The sequence below is a fragment of the Perognathus longimembris genome, chromosome 6 (assembly GCF_023159225.1).
Source record: "Perognathus longimembris pacificus isolate PPM17 chromosome 6, ASM2315922v1, whole genome shotgun sequence".
NCBI lineage: Eukaryota > Metazoa > Chordata > Mammalia > Rodentia > Heteromyidae > Perognathus > Perognathus longimembris.
The window spans coordinates 15,637,314-15,656,904 of record NC_063166.1 but is presented as its reverse complement, the minus strand read 5'-3'; the positions used below and the strand labels follow the sequence as shown (position 1 = coordinate 15,656,904).

The following is a 19,591-nucleotide window of genomic DNA, read 5'->3' as shown; positions in this document are numbered from 1 at the left end:
TCACTTCAAACTGAAGATGCTCCTCGCCAGATTGCCCAATGCCCCTTTGACATCCTTATTCCTCAGGGTGTAGATGAAGGGGTTGAGGGTAGGAGTCACCACTCCATAGAAGAGAGCCATGAACTTGGGCTGGTCCCTTGTGATAGAGGAAGGAGGCTGAAGGTACATGCTAATGGCTGGGCCATAAAATAAGAAAACGACAATGAGATGGGAAGAACATGTTCCAAAGGCCTTTTTCCTTCCCTCGGAAGATTTAATGTTCAGTACAGCACGCCCAATGCTAGCATATGAGGCAAGTATTAAACACAGGGGAACAGCTAACACAAAAATGCATACCACAGAGAGTGTGAGCTCATTGGCCTCCTTCTCACCACAGGCTGTCTTTATCAGGACTGGAATCTCACACACCAAGTGATCCAGTGTATTTCTGCCACACAGGGGCAACTGTAGTGTTACAGTGGCCTCTGACACAGCATAGGTAATGCCACACAGCCACACAGTGGACACTAGTAAGATGCAGAGGCGCTGGCTCATGATAAGGGTGTAGTGCAGAGGTCTGCAGATGGCCACATAGCGGTCAAAGGACATGAGAGCCAAGAGCAGGCATTCTGTGCCTCCCATGATGTGAAAGAAATAAAGCTGCACTACACACCCCATGTAGCTGATGGTCTTCTTAGAGCTCCCCAGGTTGAACAGCATCTGAGGGACGATGCTGGTGGTGTAACACATGTCCAAAAAGGAGAGGTTGGTGAGGAAGAAGTACATAGGGCTGTGGAGCCGGGGGTCTAATCTGGACACCAGGATGATGATGATGTTTCCCATCATGGCCAAGGGGTATGTGATCAGAAGAACAATGAACAGAGGAAGCTCTAGCCAAGGTCTGTCAGCAAATCCCAGTAGAATGAACTCCTTAGGATGACTTCCATTAACGAGAGCCATTCTCTTCAGTTTTTTTTCCTACAGTAATGAGTAGGCTCGGGATGTTAGCATAGCAAGAAGTGACCCATTAGTAACATAATATATAAAACATAATTATAATGCCACTTTGAAATATCATAAAGGATCTGCCACCAGGTAATTTAAATTTCCTTCCTGACACTTAAAACTAAAAGAAGTTATTTTAGACAAGTACTCCAATCTCTACATACACACTGAATTTCTTCTTCTGTAGGTGACAATGGCTGAAGTATTGAGAATAAAAAAATGTAAGAATAGTTTCTTTAAAAAATAACAGGACACTCGGCTTTGACTGCAGCTCTGCGCTTGCTGGGCGCCCAGTAGAGCTGGGAGAGGGCAAGGCACCTGGGTGCGCAGCATGGGGGCCTGGTGGACCTGGCCCTAGAACTTTGACGCTCCCTTGGTGTTTTACCTGACGGAAGAGCAGCAGACACGCGTGTTCGGCCTAGGGGATGCATTCCTGTGCCGCACAGAGGAGCACAGCCACACCCTCATCCAGCTGGAGCCCTGGTTCATAGTCGCGGGCCACATTCGAGTCACGGTAGTGGGGCCCCCCAGGGCCAGGCAGTGGCTCCTCAACATGGAGTAGTATGTGGGGCACCAGGATGCCCCCTTGCAAACCGAAGGTGTTAGAGAGCACAAATGAATAACAATCAAGAGGGCATAAGTCTCAGTTTCAGTGGATTGGAAGTGGCTGTGTCTTCCATCCCAAACCTCCTGCTGGGTTGCCTGCAAGTTTCTACACACACTGGTTAAAGACATTTGAAATCTCCCAGTATGCCCTGGTTGAGGACTCTGAGTACTCTGGCTTTTGTAAGCTGGTGTCATACTGATTTAAGCAAGGTGACAACTTTTAAAACATTTTAGAAGGCTTGGGAGCACTCTAGCTAGGGGCTATGAGGGGCAGCCTGAGCTGTCAGTCAAGGTTGGAGGGCCGAGGGACCAATCCTAAGAGGCGGCCTAATTCTATGTCACAGCCCACAGGACTGCCTCTGGGTTCAACTACAGCCGCCATCTTGGCAACACATGGTCCCAAGGCTGAGGGTGGGACCAGCTAGAACCACCTTTCCAGTTCTGCCTAATCACCTAGGGTCGGGGATACACAGGCGGGGCCAGTGGGGCATGCCCCACAAACAACAACAACAACAAAAAAGCAAAGCATGAACTTATACTCCAAATAGAATTTGTTGTTAACTGAGGTTTAAAATCCTTCCTAAACACTAAAAAAAATTCTCAAACTAGGGGCTTGGAAAGTGGCTTAGCGGTAGAGTGCTAGCCTAGCATGCAGGAAGCCCTGGGTTCCATTCCTCAGCACCACATACACAGAAAAAGCCAGAAGTGGCACTGTGACTGAAGAGGTAGAGGGTTAGCCTTGAGCAAAAGAGGCCAGGGACAGTGCTCAGGACCTGAGTCCAAGCCCCAGGATTGGTTTAAAAAAAAAATCTCAAACTAAATAAATAAAAGGACACTTCGGCTGAAACTTCCGGGAAGAAGGCAGAGGCGCAGCAGAGCCCTAGATAAGATCCCTCCCACATCCCAGTTTTCCCACTCCAGGGAAAATTTTACTCCAAGAAAGACAGCCCAAGTAAGTTATAACCGTACAGGGATTCTGGTCAGAAAGGAAAAATCGACTTTGCTTGTCTGAAAACACAGATTTGAGCTCTGGGCGGCGTCACACCGCCATGCCAGTGCCGGCACCGACACAGCTTCCTGCACTCCGCGCAGCTAAAGCACTCAGCAGAGACCAGGGAGAAATCCTCCAGACGGCAGCAGACACATGCGGATCACAGGCTGAGCATGGATGGGCCGAAATCACAGAGAAAGCCTGAAGACCCCACAAAAGACATTCTCACTTGTGCCCACAGAGCAGCTCTTGAAAGTAGCCCTTCCCCGACCACCAGAGCAAAGCGCCATCTTTGAAACTGGCATAGGGTCTGACCAGACTGGAACTAAAGCAGGCCTGGGGAAAGTGAGAACGAAGGGGCCATCTTTGAAAAGGCCAAGAGGGACCAATGAGAGAGAGCCAGCTCCCCCCAGGAGAAAGACCCCTGCCCAGGCGGGAGGCTCGTCCTGGGCCCCGGCTCAGCTAGAGGTGCCCTGCCCTGTCCACCAGAATTACTTTTTTTTTCTAACTTTTTATTATCTAACTGATGTACAGAGAGGTTACAGTTTCATACATTAGGCATTGGATACATTTCTTGTACTGTTTGTTACCTCGTCCCTCATTCCCCCCTCCCGTCCCCCCATGAGGTGTTCAGTTCACTTACACCAAACAGTTTTGCAAGTAAAAAAAATAAAATAAAATAACAGGACAGAGAAGGAGAAAAGCTGGAGTTAATTATCAAAATAGGTATGCCAAGTTCAATCTAGTTTCTTGAAAAATCATACCATCTCTACAGAGAGGGAGATTGTGAACTTAATCAAATCTATCTTTGGCATTATAAATTAAGGAAGAAATTAAAAAGCTGATCACATCCTATTTCAGTAATTATTGGTGATCCACTTGTTTTCAAAGTTGGAAATCTTAAGGTTCTGAGGATTCTTTAAGGAGGATTTTGTTTTCTTATTTATTGTCAAAGTGATGTACAGAAAGGTTACAGTTTCATACGTTAAGCATTAGATACATTTCTTGTACTGTTTTTTGTATGATGTACTCCATATGTTTGCTGAAGCTTTTGGTGTTTGATATTTTATGTTGAATTTTAATTGCTTATCCATTCTGAAGAGATTTTTCTTTATCAAGTGACATATTTATTTCCTGTTATACTAAGTTCAACTGCTGGTGACCCTGTCCAAAGAGATCCTCAATTAGACATTGAGTGACATTAAAATCTAAAAATTATTTTGCAATTTTATATTTCTTTGTTTCTTCAACCTAACAATGGAATTAATGTAAGTATGAAAGGAAGAAAGGAGTGCTGTAGGAAAGGAAAAGTTAAATTTCATTTACCCATTTTCCTTCATTAGTGTTTCAGAAAAAGTACAATCTTCTGTAGAATGGTAGGTATTTAGATATCTAGTTGAGATAACATCTCATGGATTATAGTCATTATTATTCATGTAGTTAGAGATTTCATTGTTCTGGATTATATTGTGAGGGCTACAAACTAAAATTTCCTTATTCTTTATTTGGAGAAAGTCTCAAAACCATCACATGAGCTGCCATTCAAAGTTACTATGTGCCAAGATGCAAACCTTGCTTTTGATTGTACATTATTGTGAAGTAAAAATAATGATAATGTCACAACTTACATAACAATAAAACAATAATTCCAACAGGTTCTTAATGTGCAATTTATGCTAAACTCTTCTATAAAGATTTTCATCCTTTTAAATTGATTGCTCACCCCAAGTATTTCAACATACGAAATGCTATATTCCTATCTTAAGCTATCGTAAAATATTTAATCTGGTGTTCTGCTAAATAACTGGGGGTAATATAAATATCAATCTGTTCTCTATGCCTTAAGTGAGATATTGTGATCATCAATAAACACATCACTTTGATAGTCTACTGAAAGCATCAGTATTCTAAGAATGCCACTCGAAGCACTTGTGGCCCCTACGAATTGGTGACCTCAATGATCAAAAGGTAATGTGAACACAGTCAATTTAGGATCATCTTTGACCTAAATTGTGTTTCATGAGTATTCAGTTTTGTACAAGAGATACAAAATGAAAGCAGTATTACTTAGATTGACTTTGAAATGACAATCATAATAAATACAGTGATCTACCCATGTAACAGAAAAACTGTAATATTATACCTACTATGAATTCATTTAGCATGGCTGGATTCTTGTATTGTAATATACTAGATTTAGTCATCAACTGATGTTTTTAAAGAGAAATCCAAAATTTGTATATTCAACATGTTTTTCTAAAATTCCTCTTGATTTAACCCCAAAACAGGGTTCATTCAGATTGCCTCAGAAACTATAGCAAATTGGTGTTGTTTGAGAAATTTTTCATGTCACAGATCTGGTTAAGAGCAATTTTGTTTGTGAATGGTAATCTCCTTGAACTTTGCTCTTTCCTTCAGATTTACTCTTGCAGCTTATTATATAAAGGCTTGTGTATATTCTTGAATTTCTCATATTTTATGAAATTTTCATGACATTTCATTACATTTAGCTTATGAATTCCATAACTTTTGAATTTCTGTGATTTTTTAATTTATTATGTAAATGCCTAGAGATCTACTTATTCAGTAATATTCAACATTTCCTTAAAAAATCACCTGGCTGTAACATCTTGTTTGTATTTCCACATATTTTTATTCCATTGTGTCTTATTCCCACTTTATTTTCCTCACACTATATTTTATTTATACTTAAGATACATTTTAGCTTTATACATTGTAAAGTATAAGAAGAAATAAAAAGTAATTTTGATATCCTAGCATTTGAATGAAATGCATGTCAATTACCAAATTTTGAAAATATATTTCAGAAACTGCAGTGATTGAAGACTTCATACTTGAAGATTTAGCATTTTGTTTCTAGGAAAAACAGCACTTGCTGAAACTTAAGTGCTTTTTAAGTGAGAGACTAAGAAATAAATTAATAAGAAATAAAAGTCTAATTGTTTCTGAAAGCCACTAAATGAAGTCTTTCCAAAGTTTAGAAGAAGATCTTTGGAACACAATGCTTTTTTCTTTCTTAAAATTTTTTACTTTTTCTTTTTGTTATCTTCAAGCAGTTGTACAAAGGAGTTGTCATTCAACAAAGTAGTTTATGACTATAATATATCTTGATCAATGTCACTCTTCTTCTCAACACTATCACACACCCACCCCCTACCTACTCCTTTCCTCGCTCTTCTTAATTTTGTAGACTATGCATTAGATTCTTGACTGCATTTTCTCCTTCTCCTATTCATTCGTCTATCCTTCTCCCCCTTATCCCACACTTCCCCTTTCAAGTATTGGCTTCCTGGTGCTTCATTTTGCTGAATTTTTGTTTCTTTAACATGCACACATAATTGCTCACATTCTAACCTTCACTGAGAACATAAGACTTTGGAAAACAATGATCTTTTTACTCACCTTATTTTGATAATCTTTGATAAAAAAAATATGAAGCAAGACACTTGAATTGTTCAAACTTTGAGAGACGGACAGAGAAATTTTAATAGAACTTGTATAAGAAACTTACATAGGAAAATGCTTAGTTAAGGAAGGCAATATAGAAAAAACTAACAGAGATTTGTGAGTATGCTATTTGACTGCTATGCCTGAGGTCCCTTGAGCATTATTTCTTCATAGGACACTCATTAATTCCTCTCCCAAATGAGACAGACCCTAGGAATAGAACTCTCTATGGAAATGTTCCAATTAGGTATCTACTGAACTGAACCTGTAGCAAGCATCTTCTGTTGTTGGATGTGTTTTGAAATAAACTGGTTCCTTTGCCCAGCCCACTGAACACACGCTTAAAATAATTCTGAGGAATTTAAGTGAGGATTTATTTAAACTTTTACTTTATTGAACAAGAATATTTTTTTAAATGGATTATTTCTGATCACAATATGATTACAACATGTAAATGAAGTTAAATATTTACTTGTCATAACATACAAGATCATTGACTTTCTGTTTCTACCCATATCCTCTCACAATACAATCAAACAGTAATTTCTTTACAACAAAGTATTTACCCATTTTCCACTCTACTTTCATTCCTCAATGGACTCTTGCGAAGTATTTTAATTCTGAGTATCACATCCTCCTCCTCCTCCTCCTTCTCCCCGCCTCCTCCTCCTCCTCCCCATCCTTCTCCTCCTTCTCCCCCTCCTCCTACCTTCCCCCTTCATCCCCCTCCTCCCCCTCCTCCCCCTCCTCCACCTCCTCCCCCTCCTCCCCCTCCTCCCTCTCCTCCCCCTCCTTCCCTTCCCCCTCCTTCTCTCCTTCCTCCTCTCTTTTTTGCTGCCAGTCCTGGGCTTGAACTCAGAGCCTGAGCACTGTCCCTGGCTTCTTTTTGCTCAACGCTAGCACTACCATTTGAGCAGCTTCCAGCTTTTTCTGCTTATGTGGTGCTGAGGAGTAGAACCCAGGACTTCATGCATGCTAGGCAAGCATTCTACCACTGAGCCACATTCCCAGTCACTGAGTATCACATTCAATAAACTTAGAGCTCCCCTGTGATCCAGCAATCATACTTCTGGGCACTTACCAAAATGAACACAAACAAGGACTCACAACAATGCTCATTGTAGCATTATTTAGCACAGCTGAGAAAGATTAAGAAAGATTTGATTGGAATAATGAGAAAGGTTTTGATTACTTTCCTTGAAAATATAATCGTAGCATTGATCATGCTTGGTGTCAAGAACACAGCATATTTTCACCATCAAATATGTGCCGTTTCTACAATACAGCCTTTTAAAAGTCAACTAAAGTAATATATTGTTGACATGGAATATATACCCCACAACAACTGAGAAACATTCTGGAACCAATAAAACATTTCTATGATTCATAGTATTCCCTACTATCAATATTCTTCACTCTGAGACTTTTCGTGTGTGTGTGTGTGTGTGTGTGTGTGTGTGTGTGTGTGTGTGCCATTCCTGGGGCTTGAACTCTGTGTTTGAGTGCTGTCCCTGAGCTTTTGTGCTTAGGGCTAGCAGTCTACACTTGAGCCACAATTCTACTTTTATTCTTTTGGGTGGTTAATTGAAGTCTCACAGACTTTCCTACCTGTGCTGGCTTCAATCCACAATTCTGAGATATCAGCCTTCCAAGTAGATAGGATTGTTAAGTGTGAGACACTGGTACCTGATCTATTATTCTTATGATTCCTCATATTGTCAGCATCCAGATATCTAAACGCTCTTGAAATAAGCAATCTTCATAACCCTAAATGCTAGTAACAAACTTACACTACTGGAGAATGGAAGATGATTGAAAATAAATCACTCTGGACAACTTTAATCAACCTCTATCAATGTGGTTATGATGCACTAAATCTGCATTTCACCTCCAAAATTAAAATCACTATTTGTATTTATGTAATAATAATGTATTTTTAAGATATCATTATACATTATAGAATTATCATTCTTTACTTGCCTACCTATGTGAAAAATTTAAAATACTCTCAAGCAATAAGTCTGAATCTGGCAATTTAGTTTCTTAGGGTTTTTTTTCCTCAACTGTACAAGGACAGAACACAAAATGGAGAGACAAAGGGTAACATGTGAACCAATGCAACAGCAATACTTACAAGACTATATGCCATAATCCAACTGTACAACAGGGAGGAATATGGGGAGGGGAGAAGGGGGGAGAAAAATGAGAGAGGAGGTAACAAGTTTGATAAATGTATGCACTGCCTTATGTATGAATCTGTTAACCCCCCTGTACATCAATTTGACAATAAATAAATTAATAAAAAGTGAGTTGTTCAATATCAGATAACCTGGAACTTTTCAGAGGGAATCTGAGTTTGCAGTTAATTCTCATGTGGAATAGCATAAGGCTTTTCATCCAGTTATTTTTTTAGATCTAATTATATCTAATTAATTTGTTTTACATTAGTTAGCACTTTCAAATTGTAGCAATGCAGATTTTACAATTCTTACATCCAAAATGTGTATCAGTAGGTACTCATATTGTTTATCAAATAAACAATTATAAAGGTTTTGCTTTTCAAGTTCAATCTTTTGTACATTTAAAAGACATTTCTTCTTCTTTGAATTTATGCATGCAAAAGTTTTCAGGTTGTCAACATTTATACCAGCCAGCGTCACAGCCCAGACTCGGGAGCTGGAACTGTGCACCTATATCACTTTTTAATCCTTTCACTGGTTCAAAAGACTCAAAATATTTTTAAATATATTAGTAAAAACGAAAAAAACTCTCCCCTTCTTAATTCTATCCCTTTCAGGTTTTAGTGATACTTTCACTAAGTAGCTATATAAAATCACTGCATATTTATGCGTTCAGCATTTTTAAGGAGCTGATCATCTACATAAATTAAAGTAAACATATAAAACCCAGGAATTAATTTTTATTGCTATTGTAAAGGTGATGTACAGAGGAGGTACAGTTACCTAAGTCAGGTAATGTGTACATTTGTTTTCTTTTTTTCCTGATTTATTGTCAAAGTGATGTACAGAGAGGTTACACGTTGATACGTTAGGTTTTGGGTACATTTCTTGTACTGTTTGTTACCTTCTCCCTCATTCCCCCTCCCTCCCCCCTTTCCCTCGCCCCCCATGAGTTGTTCAGTTGGTTTATACCAAATGGTTTTGCAAGTATGTACATTTGTTTTCAAGCAGTGTCATCTCTTCCCTCATTTTCTCCCAGTCCCTCCCCTCCCCAAGTTGAATAGTTCATATTCAACATAGTGTCTAGTGAGTACCACTACCATACATGTTTACTGTTTGTCTCACCATTTCTGTGCTCCCCTTACTCTCCCCCAAACAGATAAACTTACATGCAAGACAAAAGATACAGAAAACAAAAACAGTGACAACTGAGATAAAAGAAATCCCAAGTAACACAAACTTTTGTTTCCAATTTTTGGGAGTTCATTTAGATAAACATGATTTTATATGCACATATGCTCTTAGCTGTTGATTGGGCCTTTGTCATCCTCTCCGAAGAATATCCTCCTTTGGTCTCACTGGAAACAAGGTATTTTTTGAAAGCCATTAGTGCTTGGCAAGGAATGATCTGTATAGCCAGGCTTCCCAGAGACATAGGACAACTAGAAGAGAGTGACGAAATATAGGAAATCAGCTGGTAAATGCTTGTAATGCTGTTTTATCTGACCATTAATTCACTGTAATTCAATAAATCGACTTAATAATTAAATCCTTTATGTCTATTATTAATAGAATGGTATGTAATAATATTCTATATGATTAATATTTGTTAACTTAAAGAGAATGTTTCAAGGTATACTAACTCAAATGGAATTTTTATTTTATTACTTTTGGTAGTATTGAGATAGAAACTCAGTGTCTTATGTTTGTGATCTATTTTGCTTCTAGTTTATTTTCAGAGAGAGTCTCATTTTTTTTCCATCAAGATGGACTTTAACCAGAATCATCTCTCAAGTATCTCGGATTACTAGGTCACACATAGGCCTAACTTAGATTACTTGTAAAATATCCACAACACAATGCCATAGTAATGCGAACTAGCTAAGTATAATCATTAGTATCATGATTACAAAACAACATAAGTAAAATGACATATTTTAAGGGTACGTGGTCTTTATAATAGAGTGTTAAACTATTAAGTTAATGTTTACAAACTTTCACTTTGAACAGGAGATGTTCCTTGCCAGTTTACGTATTGCCCCTTTCACATCCTTATTTCTCAGGGTGTAGATGAAGGGGTTCAGGGTAGGAGTTACCACTCCATAGAAGAGAGCCATGAACTTGGGCTGGTCCCTTGTGATAGAGGAAGGAGGCTGAAGGTACATGCTAATGGCTGGGCCATAAAATAACAAAACTACAATGAGATGGGAGGAGCATGTTCCAAAGGCCTTTTTCCTTCCCTCAGAAGATTTAATGGTCAGTACAGCACGCCCAATGCTAGCATATGAGGCAAGTATCAAGCATAGAGGAACAGCTATTAGAAAAGTGCATACTAAAGACAATGTGAGCTCATTGGCCTTCTTCTCCCCACAGGCAGTCTTTATCAGGACTGGAATCTCACATAATAAGTGATCCAGTGTATTTGTGCCACATAGGGGCAGCCGCAATGTGAGAGTGATCTGTGAAACAGCTATGAGAATTCCACACAGCCACACAGTGGACACTAGTAGGATGCAGAGGCGCTGGTTCATGATCAGGGTGTAGTGCAGAGGTCTGCAGATGGCCACATAGCGATCAAAGGACATAAGAGCCAAGAGGAAACATTCTGTGCCTCCCATAATGTGAAAGAAGTAAAGCTGCACTACACACCCCATGTAGCTGATGGTCTTCTTAGAGCTCCCCAGGTTGAACAGCATCTGAGGGACAATGCTGGTGGTGTAACACATGTCCAAAAAGGAGAGGTTGGTGAGGAAGAAGTACATGGGGCTACGGAGAAGAGGGTCTAATGTGGACACCAGGATGATGGTGATGTTTCCCATCATGGTCAAGGGGTATGTGATCAGAAGAACAATGAACAGAGGAAGCTCTAGCCAAGGTCTGTCAGCAAATCCTAGTAGAATGAACTCCTCAGGATGACTTTCATTAATGAGAGTCATATTCTTCTCTTTATTTCACCTATGACAGAGAAGTACCAAGGAAGTTTAACAAAGTGGTGAAAAGAGAAGGAGGATGGTACATTGTTCACATAGTCATTAAAATAGGGCACTCTTAAAATAACATACATGATCTAACACTAGGTGATTTAGGTTTCCTTCAAAGGAAAGTATTTGAGGTAGTTATCTTAAACAACCAAGATATTCAGGTATTGGGTATCGTCTTTTGTATGGAGAGGCTGTCAGTTCCTCTTTTCTGGTGACAATTACATGAAAATAAAGTGTGTTTGATAAAATCCAAAACAATGGGTTTCAAACTTTTACCACCATAAAGTCAGCTGAGAAAAGAAATTAATATCAAATTTAACATTTTGTGTTTCCATTTTTTCCATAGAATACCAGAGGCCAAGGAACTGGGTGGTTTAATTTGAAAAGCTTGGCTGTGAGACATTACAAAATCTTAGGAAGAAATAACGTGCTGATGGAATAATAGAAAAGAGAGAACATACCTTTATACGAGAATTAATAAAATAGACTTATCCAACAATTTCTAGTCAGTTGAATAATCATATTTTCTTTATGGGGAAAAAGACTGTGAATTTCAACAAATGTATCCTAGATATGTGTAATGAAACACATTTAAACACCATGAACATGCATTTCCTCATGTTTGTTCAGGATGGATGAAATTCTCACCAGTTGGAAGAGCTAAGTGACAATAACAGATTTTTTTTAAGCACTGGATTTGATTTTGTTTTCTTTTAGAATATATATTTTATTGTTATTGGAGAGGTGATGCACAGAGATGCTATAGTTATGTACACCTAGTAATGAGTACGTTTCTTTTTGTATTCTTGTGCTCTTTTGCGTAACTAGTTTAAGCTTTGAGAAATTAATATCTACTGTAAATGGTTAGCTAATGTATTCACCTTGTAGGGACTTTTTCTATCAACAACAAATTTAGTATTCTCTTCTGTCTAATAGTTTAGGTATTTATCAGGGGCCCACTGATTTTATCTAAGTACCAATACAGATTTCAACTTCAGGTAACTTAAGTCAAAGAAATCCTAATTTAGCTCTAGCAACATTGAAATCTCAAATTATAAATTTTCAGCTTTTTCTTTTTCTCTCTCTTTTTTCTTTTCTTTTCTTTTTTTTCTTTTTTGCTCTTCAGTTAAAAGACAAAAAAATCACTGAATTGAGTGAAGCAGTATCTTGGAAAAGAAAAATCATTTTTATCTACCAATTTTACTTTATTACTGTTTTGTTAAAAAGAAAAAGCACCCATCATCTTCTGTATGATAAGGAGTATTAAATTGAAAAGATGAGATTATATCTCCCTGACAAAATTAGGTCTTACTCTTTCAGTCAATCAACAACCTCATGGAATCAGGTTATATTGTTAGTTTTACAAACTCTAACTTTTGTGTTCTCTATTTCATTAAATTCTCAAAGCATTTCTATGAGTTTTAATACAGTTTTCATACAAATCGACTACTATTAACTACTCAATGGTAAGACGTGAATGTTGCCCTTTGATTATACATTATTCTACATCAGATATGTGCTATGTTAATTTGATGATGTAATCAGTTATAATAATAATTCGAAGAAATTCTTAATGAGGCCTTTTTACTAAACTCTAAAAAGTATTTATCATCCTTTAAAGCATTTAATATGCATCCAAAATATGTTGATAAATATTTGTTGTAGTAGTTTGTTAGGCATAATCTAAATATAAAACAGTTCTCAATGCTTTAAGCGAGGTAGCAAGATTGTGGACTATAAAAATCATTAATTCTAGATTTCACAGAAAGCATCTGTTTGCTAAGGATGTCATCTGAATAAGTGTGCCCCCATACATATGGATTAACTTCCATTTTTTTCAAAATATAATATATACACAGTTAATTTAGGACCATTTCTTGGCCTAAATTATATTTTTTCAGGAACAGTTCTGTGTCAGAAATAAGATAGAAAACTCTGGTATAGATTAATTTGATATCAATTAAATTAAATGAATATCTTAAAATTCTAATTCCATGCTATTGAACAACTAGATTATGACAACCACTGCATATTTATTTAATAGTGTTGTAGTTACCTTTTTAATCCATCAGTTTTCAAAGAGAAATTTTAGATTTGGTCCTCCATGAATTCCCCCATAATTCCTTTGATCTAACCTTATTAATAGTGTTCACTACAGTATGTTTTCAGTATCCTCATTAAATTTGTAGTTTGGAGCTTTTTTTCATATTATTCGCTGTATTTGGTTTGTGTATAGTGAGTCATCCCAGGATTTTTTTCTTTCTCTTGGTATTTTCTGTTTTCTTACCAATCAATCAATTTGATTTACTTTGGTAATATATTTACAACCCATACTACTATCTTTGCATTTTTCATTGCTTATGTGTTATTCTAATAATATTTTAATATATTTAGCTCTTGGATTCCATTATTTTTGAATTTCTACTTCCAGTGATTTTTCTTCATTTCTTATTTCAGTGCATAAGGAATTACTTATTTAGGCATGTTTAAAATCACTTTAATAAGTCAGGGCTCCATATTTCTGTTGATGCCTCATTTTGTCTCCACTTGCATTTTTATCTTAGGATATGTTATTCACATTTTATTTCCAATGTACACCATATTTTACTTATATTTGTAGCATTTTTAGCTTTATTGGTAGCAAAAGATAATAAAAAATAAAAATCATGTTACCTGAGACCATATCAATTGGACAGATTGACATAAGTAAATTAATTTATCAAATTTTAACCATAAATTTATAACTTTGACTGATTGGTAGAGCACTTCACAGTTTATTCCAACATTTAAAATCTGAGTGTTGGGCTGGGAATATGGCCTAGTTATAGAGTACTTGCCTCATATACAAGAAGCCATGGCTTTGATTCCTCAGCAACACATACATGGAAAAAGCCAGAAGTGGCACTGTGGCGCAAGTGGTAGAGTGCTAGCCCTGAGCAAAAAAGCCAGGACAGTACTCAGGCTCTGAGTTCAAGCTCCAGGACAGGCAAAAAAAAAATCTGAGTCTTTACTAATATTTAAGGACTTTTTAAAGTCTAGTTGAAGTGAAAGAGGGAGAGCGTTATGAGAAAGAGAAGTGGATTTTCTAAGAGCCAACGAAATAGGAATTTCTGAAGTTTGTGAATGCTTCACTGAAGATATTTGCTCAGTCTGTCATATGTGTATTGGGTGCTGAGCGCAACAGACATTCTAACTTTCCTAAGAAGGCCTGACCTTCAAAAGCAATTCTCTTTTCGCTTACCCTCTTTTGGTAAGTATCTCTCAGCAAAAAAGAATTGTGAAAGAAAGACACTTGAAATTTTCAAACTTTGAGAGGACAGAAAAACTGCTGTAAAGAGATGTAATTAAGAATTTGCAAACAGTGTAATTCTTTAAAAAGATTAAGTGATAGCCCAACAAAATAAGTACCAGGAAATGGATACTTGCAAGAGGGGTAAAGGGGAGAGGGGTAGGAGAAGGCAGGCAAGAATTCATTGTATAATGACAGAATTGAGAAATATAAAGAAATAGGTGGGTCGAGGGGGGGGGAGATATTGAAGTGGTGACACAGATCAAGATGCATTGTACACATAAACTGTTAAAGTGCCAAAAATTCAATATATAACCTAAAAGATGAGAATGGGAAGGGGTGGCTTGCAAGGAGTGGGTGAGAACCTTGAAAGGGTAATATTGATCAAGATGCACTATATTCATAAACTGCTTTGGTGAATGGCAATTACTTAAGGAATTGTACAATTACTTAAGGAATATATATATATAATAAATAAGAACTTACCATAGAATTTTTAATATTTCAGTTCACATAAATGTCCCTGACTTAGACAGGAAAGAATAGAAAATGTCAGGGATGTTTGTGGGTATGATATTTGTATATTATCCTAGAGAACTCTTGAGCTTTGTTTTTACACAGGACATTTGTTTTTCCTTCTCCCAAATGAGTTAGCAGAGATAGTTCCTGGGGACAGAACTTTCTGGAAATGTTCCTTATGTTGTGTGGTGAACTGAGATTGATATCATGTGTCTTCTGTTGTTGGACGTGTTTTGAAATAAACAAATTCAATCCCAACATGTTGAATATCATTTTTTAGCAGTATAAAATTGAAGATGAGCTTGTTTGAGTAAATGATTCTGGAGAAGTTGTGCGTTTCTTGAATATATTACTTCATTGACTCTTATAGTATGCCACATAAGATAATTATCTCTAGCCATAATAATAAGGGGCCCAAAATATAAGCTGAGTAGAAAAGCTACAATAAAGAAAGATATGTCCAAATAAAAAGGAATGAAGTTATGCTTTAAAACTTTTATTATTTTGTAGCAAAAGATGAATGAATGATCAATTAATATTTTTCTTGATATAAATGCACACTACATAAGTCAGATATTTGGATAATAAGATTTTTAATTCCATGTTAGTAAAAAAATACATTGATTTCCTCAGTGAGAGTCGTCAGACTTTTCTCTGGTTTCCAGGCTGCCTAGAGTAGAAACCTATCATTCAAACAGATAGCTCCATAACCCTCAAGGCTTGTCTAGCTACTTTGAAAAAAGTAACAACTGTCATTAGAGAATCAAATTGTCCATTTCCCAAAGCCAGGCTTATTTAAAGAAAAAGTAAATACTAAATTTTTGTTTATGTATTAGTAAGAATAATAATCTTTTACTGCCATTAATACCAATGTAGTTATCAGCATGTTTATTTGTTAAGAATTTTAATGGGGTGTTTTTTTCAGTTTCAACCTGCTGTATTTTTTAATCTAAAATAAATTTCTATTAGCTGGCATGTTCATGGATCTTTTTTTTTCATGCCTTCATTGAGTGTTATTCTTTATCAGTTAACTTGCTATCTAGATTTTTATCTGGTTCTTTTAAAAACAATTTGTATACTTTATCAATTGTATGTAAATATGATTTTCAGACTAACTTCTGGATATTTACCTTTTATTTATCATCCATACTTCCTTGTTTCTTTTCTAATTTTGTGTTAAAAATAAACATCTGATTATAAATGTATACTCATATTTTATCTAAAATAATGCATGATATATTTTATTAAACATAATAGCTACACATTAAAGAGTTACAGTTTCAGACAAAAGGCACATTTTCAGTAAAATAATATTTTATTTATTTTAATGTTTAAAACATAACTAAGTCATATATGTAATAACTACTCTTATATTACTCTTAGGATGAACAAATTAAACTAGGAAATATGATCTTTAAGACTGCAAACATATTTAACCACAACTAATATCTTAAAATTATAAACACTATTGGTGCTTCAGATACTTGGGAAGATATAACGTGTTTGTAGGCAGCTTTCTCTTAATAGCCACCAAGATTTAATAGAGTTGACTACATATTCAACTCACAAGTGGGATTTTCCTGCCCCTTTCAGTGCTGCTGCAGTGTGAGGATTCTCTGTCTTCTAAGGCATCATTTTCTACACTACTGCTATGATTTACCAGTCCTCGGCTACATGGTAGTTCTAGGAAATCAGCTTCCCTCCAAATTACAGACAAAGCCCTCAATAAGAGCAAAACTGGAGCCTCCCTCTCTTGAGGTCTAATAGGAATGGGTTGTTTGTTGTAATACATAAAGCATGAATTGAAGAGAGAAATTACATTTTAGTTCCTGATTGTAATCGGTGCATCTCTGAGTCAGAGCCTGTAAGCTATGAGTCAGTAGATGTTGTTCTTGCTGCTCTGAGGCAGATATATCAAGGGTGAGGAGGTATAGAAAGACTTTCATAAATAGACTTAGCTGTGAGAAAACACTTTGCCTTAAATAAAAGCTGAGAGAAGGTATTGCAAGCATAGGTCATACAACTATGATAAAATGACTAATTTTAAAGGTTAAATTTGATATTATTGATAAAATCCAACAGGATACCACCTCCTACATCATCACCCTTTCTACTGGTAGTCTCGTAAAACTTTTATTTTTCTGTTTTTCTCTACTGTCTTACTCTGTTTCTCCAATGCTAACAACCTAACAGTTTGATTCCTCATTGATGAAACTATTCCATTCTTTATCTATCAAACACATAAAAATTATCATTCTGTGTAGATGAGCAACCCAATGGAACTATAAGTGATTCTCAGTACTAAAAGCCACATATTATTTTTGTTGTTGTTGTCTTTGTCATGGGGCTTGAACTCTGGGCCTGAATGCTGTCCCTGAGCTCTTCAGCACAAGGCTAGCACTCTACCACTTGAGCCACAGCACCGTTTCTGGTTTTCTGGTGGTTAATTGGAGATAAGGGTCTCATGGACTTTCCTGCCTGGGCTGGCTTTGAACTGCGATCCTCAGATTAACCTTCTGAGTAGCTAGGGGCCTAGCCACATATGAATTTTTAACAATTTGTATCACCAACACAGGAAACATTGAAAGAGTTATGCAAATACTTCAGAAGAAAGGAACTCCACTGAGAACTACAACAAATAACAAGTTGGATAAGAAATGTACGCACTGTCTTAAGTATGAAATTGTAATCCATTCTGAATATCACTTTGACAATAAACAAATAAATAAGTTTAAAAAATAAATCAGATCTTATTCTGAAATGATTAGTGGGTGTGTGGCTGTAAAGGTCAGTTATAGAATATATGCATCTGATCCTGCTGGTAATTCACAGAATGAGTTTATTTGCATATAAAAGATTAACATATTAAAAGATTTAAATCTTTTCCATAAGAACAAAAGGATATATGGATCTGAGTTACTACCTTTCCTCTCGAATTGCACAAAATGGTTGTTTTTTTAATGTGTCACTTTTTAACTTGACGAAGTGTATCCAGCAATAAGTATTTATTTATTGCTCACTCCTTAGATTTCTGCAAAAAATTCTTTAGATGAATACAAACTAACTTAATTACATGGTCCTCACTCATAAAATTTATAGAAAAATGGTATTAGGATTGACACTTGATAGTCAGCAAACCACAGCAATATGGTAACAAAGCCATATGTAAACAGAATAAGTATTAAAGGAATCCAACAGTTCAGAGGAGCTTAAGTACAAAGGTAATTTTTACAGCTACAGATCTTCTGAGCCATATATGGTGGGTGTGGAACAGAAAAATGATTATGTTTCATTTCTTCCCCGATGGTAGAATGAGAAAAGAAGCCTCTTCATTGCTCCCTTCATGTCCTTATTCCTCAAAGTATAAATAAAAGGGTTAAGCATAGGCGTGACCAAACTGTAGAAAAGAGACATGAGTTTGTTCTTATCCTGGTAGTTTGTCGCAGAGGGTTGTACATACATGATGATTACTGGTCCATAGAATAGAGTGACAACAATAACATGAGACCCACATGTATTAAAGGCCTTCTTCTTACCCTCGGAGGAACGGATCCTAAGCACAGTAGCTACAATAAACCCATAAGAAACAAGGATAAGGGACAGAGGGACCAAGGAATAGAATGTCCCCACAATGGAGAGCATGGCGACATTAAAGGTAGTGTCAACACAGGACATCTTGATCATCACTGGGACTTCGCAGAGGAAGTTATCTACCTTGTTGTTGCCGCAAAGTGGTAGCTGGACGGTGAGGGATGACTGAAGCAAGGAGTTAGCTAAGCCACTTGTCCATGCCACAGCAACCAGGAGGATACAGAGTCGCTGGTGCATGATCGCTGAGTACCTCAGGGGCTTGCAGATGGCAATGTAACGGTCCAAGGACATAACAGCCAGGAGAATGCACTCTGTAGCTCCCAGGAAGTGAAACATATAAAACTGGGTCACACAGCCCCCATAACTGATAGACTTATCTGGACCCCAAAGGTTCAGCAAAAGTTGAGGGATGGTAGTTGTAGTAAAACACAGGTCCAAGAAGGAGAGATTGGAAAGGAAGAAGTACATAGGGCTGTCTAGGTGAGGATCTACCCTGGATACCACAATAATGGAAATATTGCCCACCAGTGTGAAGACATAAGCAAGGAGCACCACTGTGAAGAGGGGGGTTTCTAACCAAGGGTGATTGGAGAAACCCAAGAGAATGAAGAAATCTGGAGCAGTTGCATTGTCTAGGTACATGACTGGTGGTAGTGGTGGCAGATTTAACTGAAAGTGGAGACTTGTATTTTGTTATTACATGTCTGCAAGGGTCAACCAATCCAAGTTAAATAAACCTACCCAGTTAAGTAAAATGAAGGGAGTTGAGAGATTTTTCTTTGTGATGCCACTCCACCAAAGTGAGTTGATACTTGTGCAAGCTCAAAAATGATTAATCTAAAAATAAATATTGCTTTGGTAATGTCTCCCAAAGAACAACTAATGAATGTATTTCACCAAAGAAACAGAATACCACAGAATCTAACATCATCTAACAGGGTAAAGAAAATCAGTAACTGATGTCATGTAGAGGGGAAGAATA

General features: G+C 37.0%; 3 protein-coding genes across 3 annotated transcripts; all 3 read right to left on the bottom strand.

Moving 5' to 3' along the window:
- Window positions 1-939, bottom strand: LOC125352210 (olfactory receptor 2B11-like). The gene has a single exon (XM_048347338.1). It carries the CDS (start codon window positions 937-939, stop codon window positions 1-3), a length of 939 nt encoding a protein of 312 aa, XP_048203295.1.
- A 9,287-nt stretch (window positions 940-10,226) lies between these two features.
- Window positions 10,227-11,165, bottom strand: LOC125352209 (olfactory receptor 2B11-like). The gene has a single exon (XM_048347337.1). It carries the CDS (start codon window positions 11,163-11,165, stop codon window positions 10,227-10,229), a length of 939 nt encoding a protein of 312 aa, XP_048203294.1.
- Window positions 11,166-18,300: 7,135 nt separating this feature from the next.
- Window positions 18,301-19,251, bottom strand: LOC125352208 (olfactory receptor 15-like). Its single transcript, XM_048347336.1, has one exon. The coding sequence runs from the start codon at window positions 19,249-19,251 to the stop codon at window positions 18,301-18,303; it is 951 nt and encodes a 316-aa protein (XP_048203293.1).
- Window positions 19,252-19,591: the final 340 nt, after the last annotated feature.

Coding starts and splice junctions, on each gene's coding strand:
- LOC125352210 (XM_048347338.1), bottom strand. CDS start 939: ATGGCTCTCGTTAATGGAAGTCATCCTAAGGAGTTCATTCTACTGGGA.
- LOC125352209 (XM_048347337.1), bottom strand. CDS start 11,165: ATGACTCTCATTAATGAAAGTCATCCTGAGGAGTTCATTCTACTAGGA.
- LOC125352208 (XM_048347336.1), bottom strand. CDS start 19,251: ATGTACCTAGACAATGCAACTGCTCCAGATTTCTTCATTCTCTTGGGT.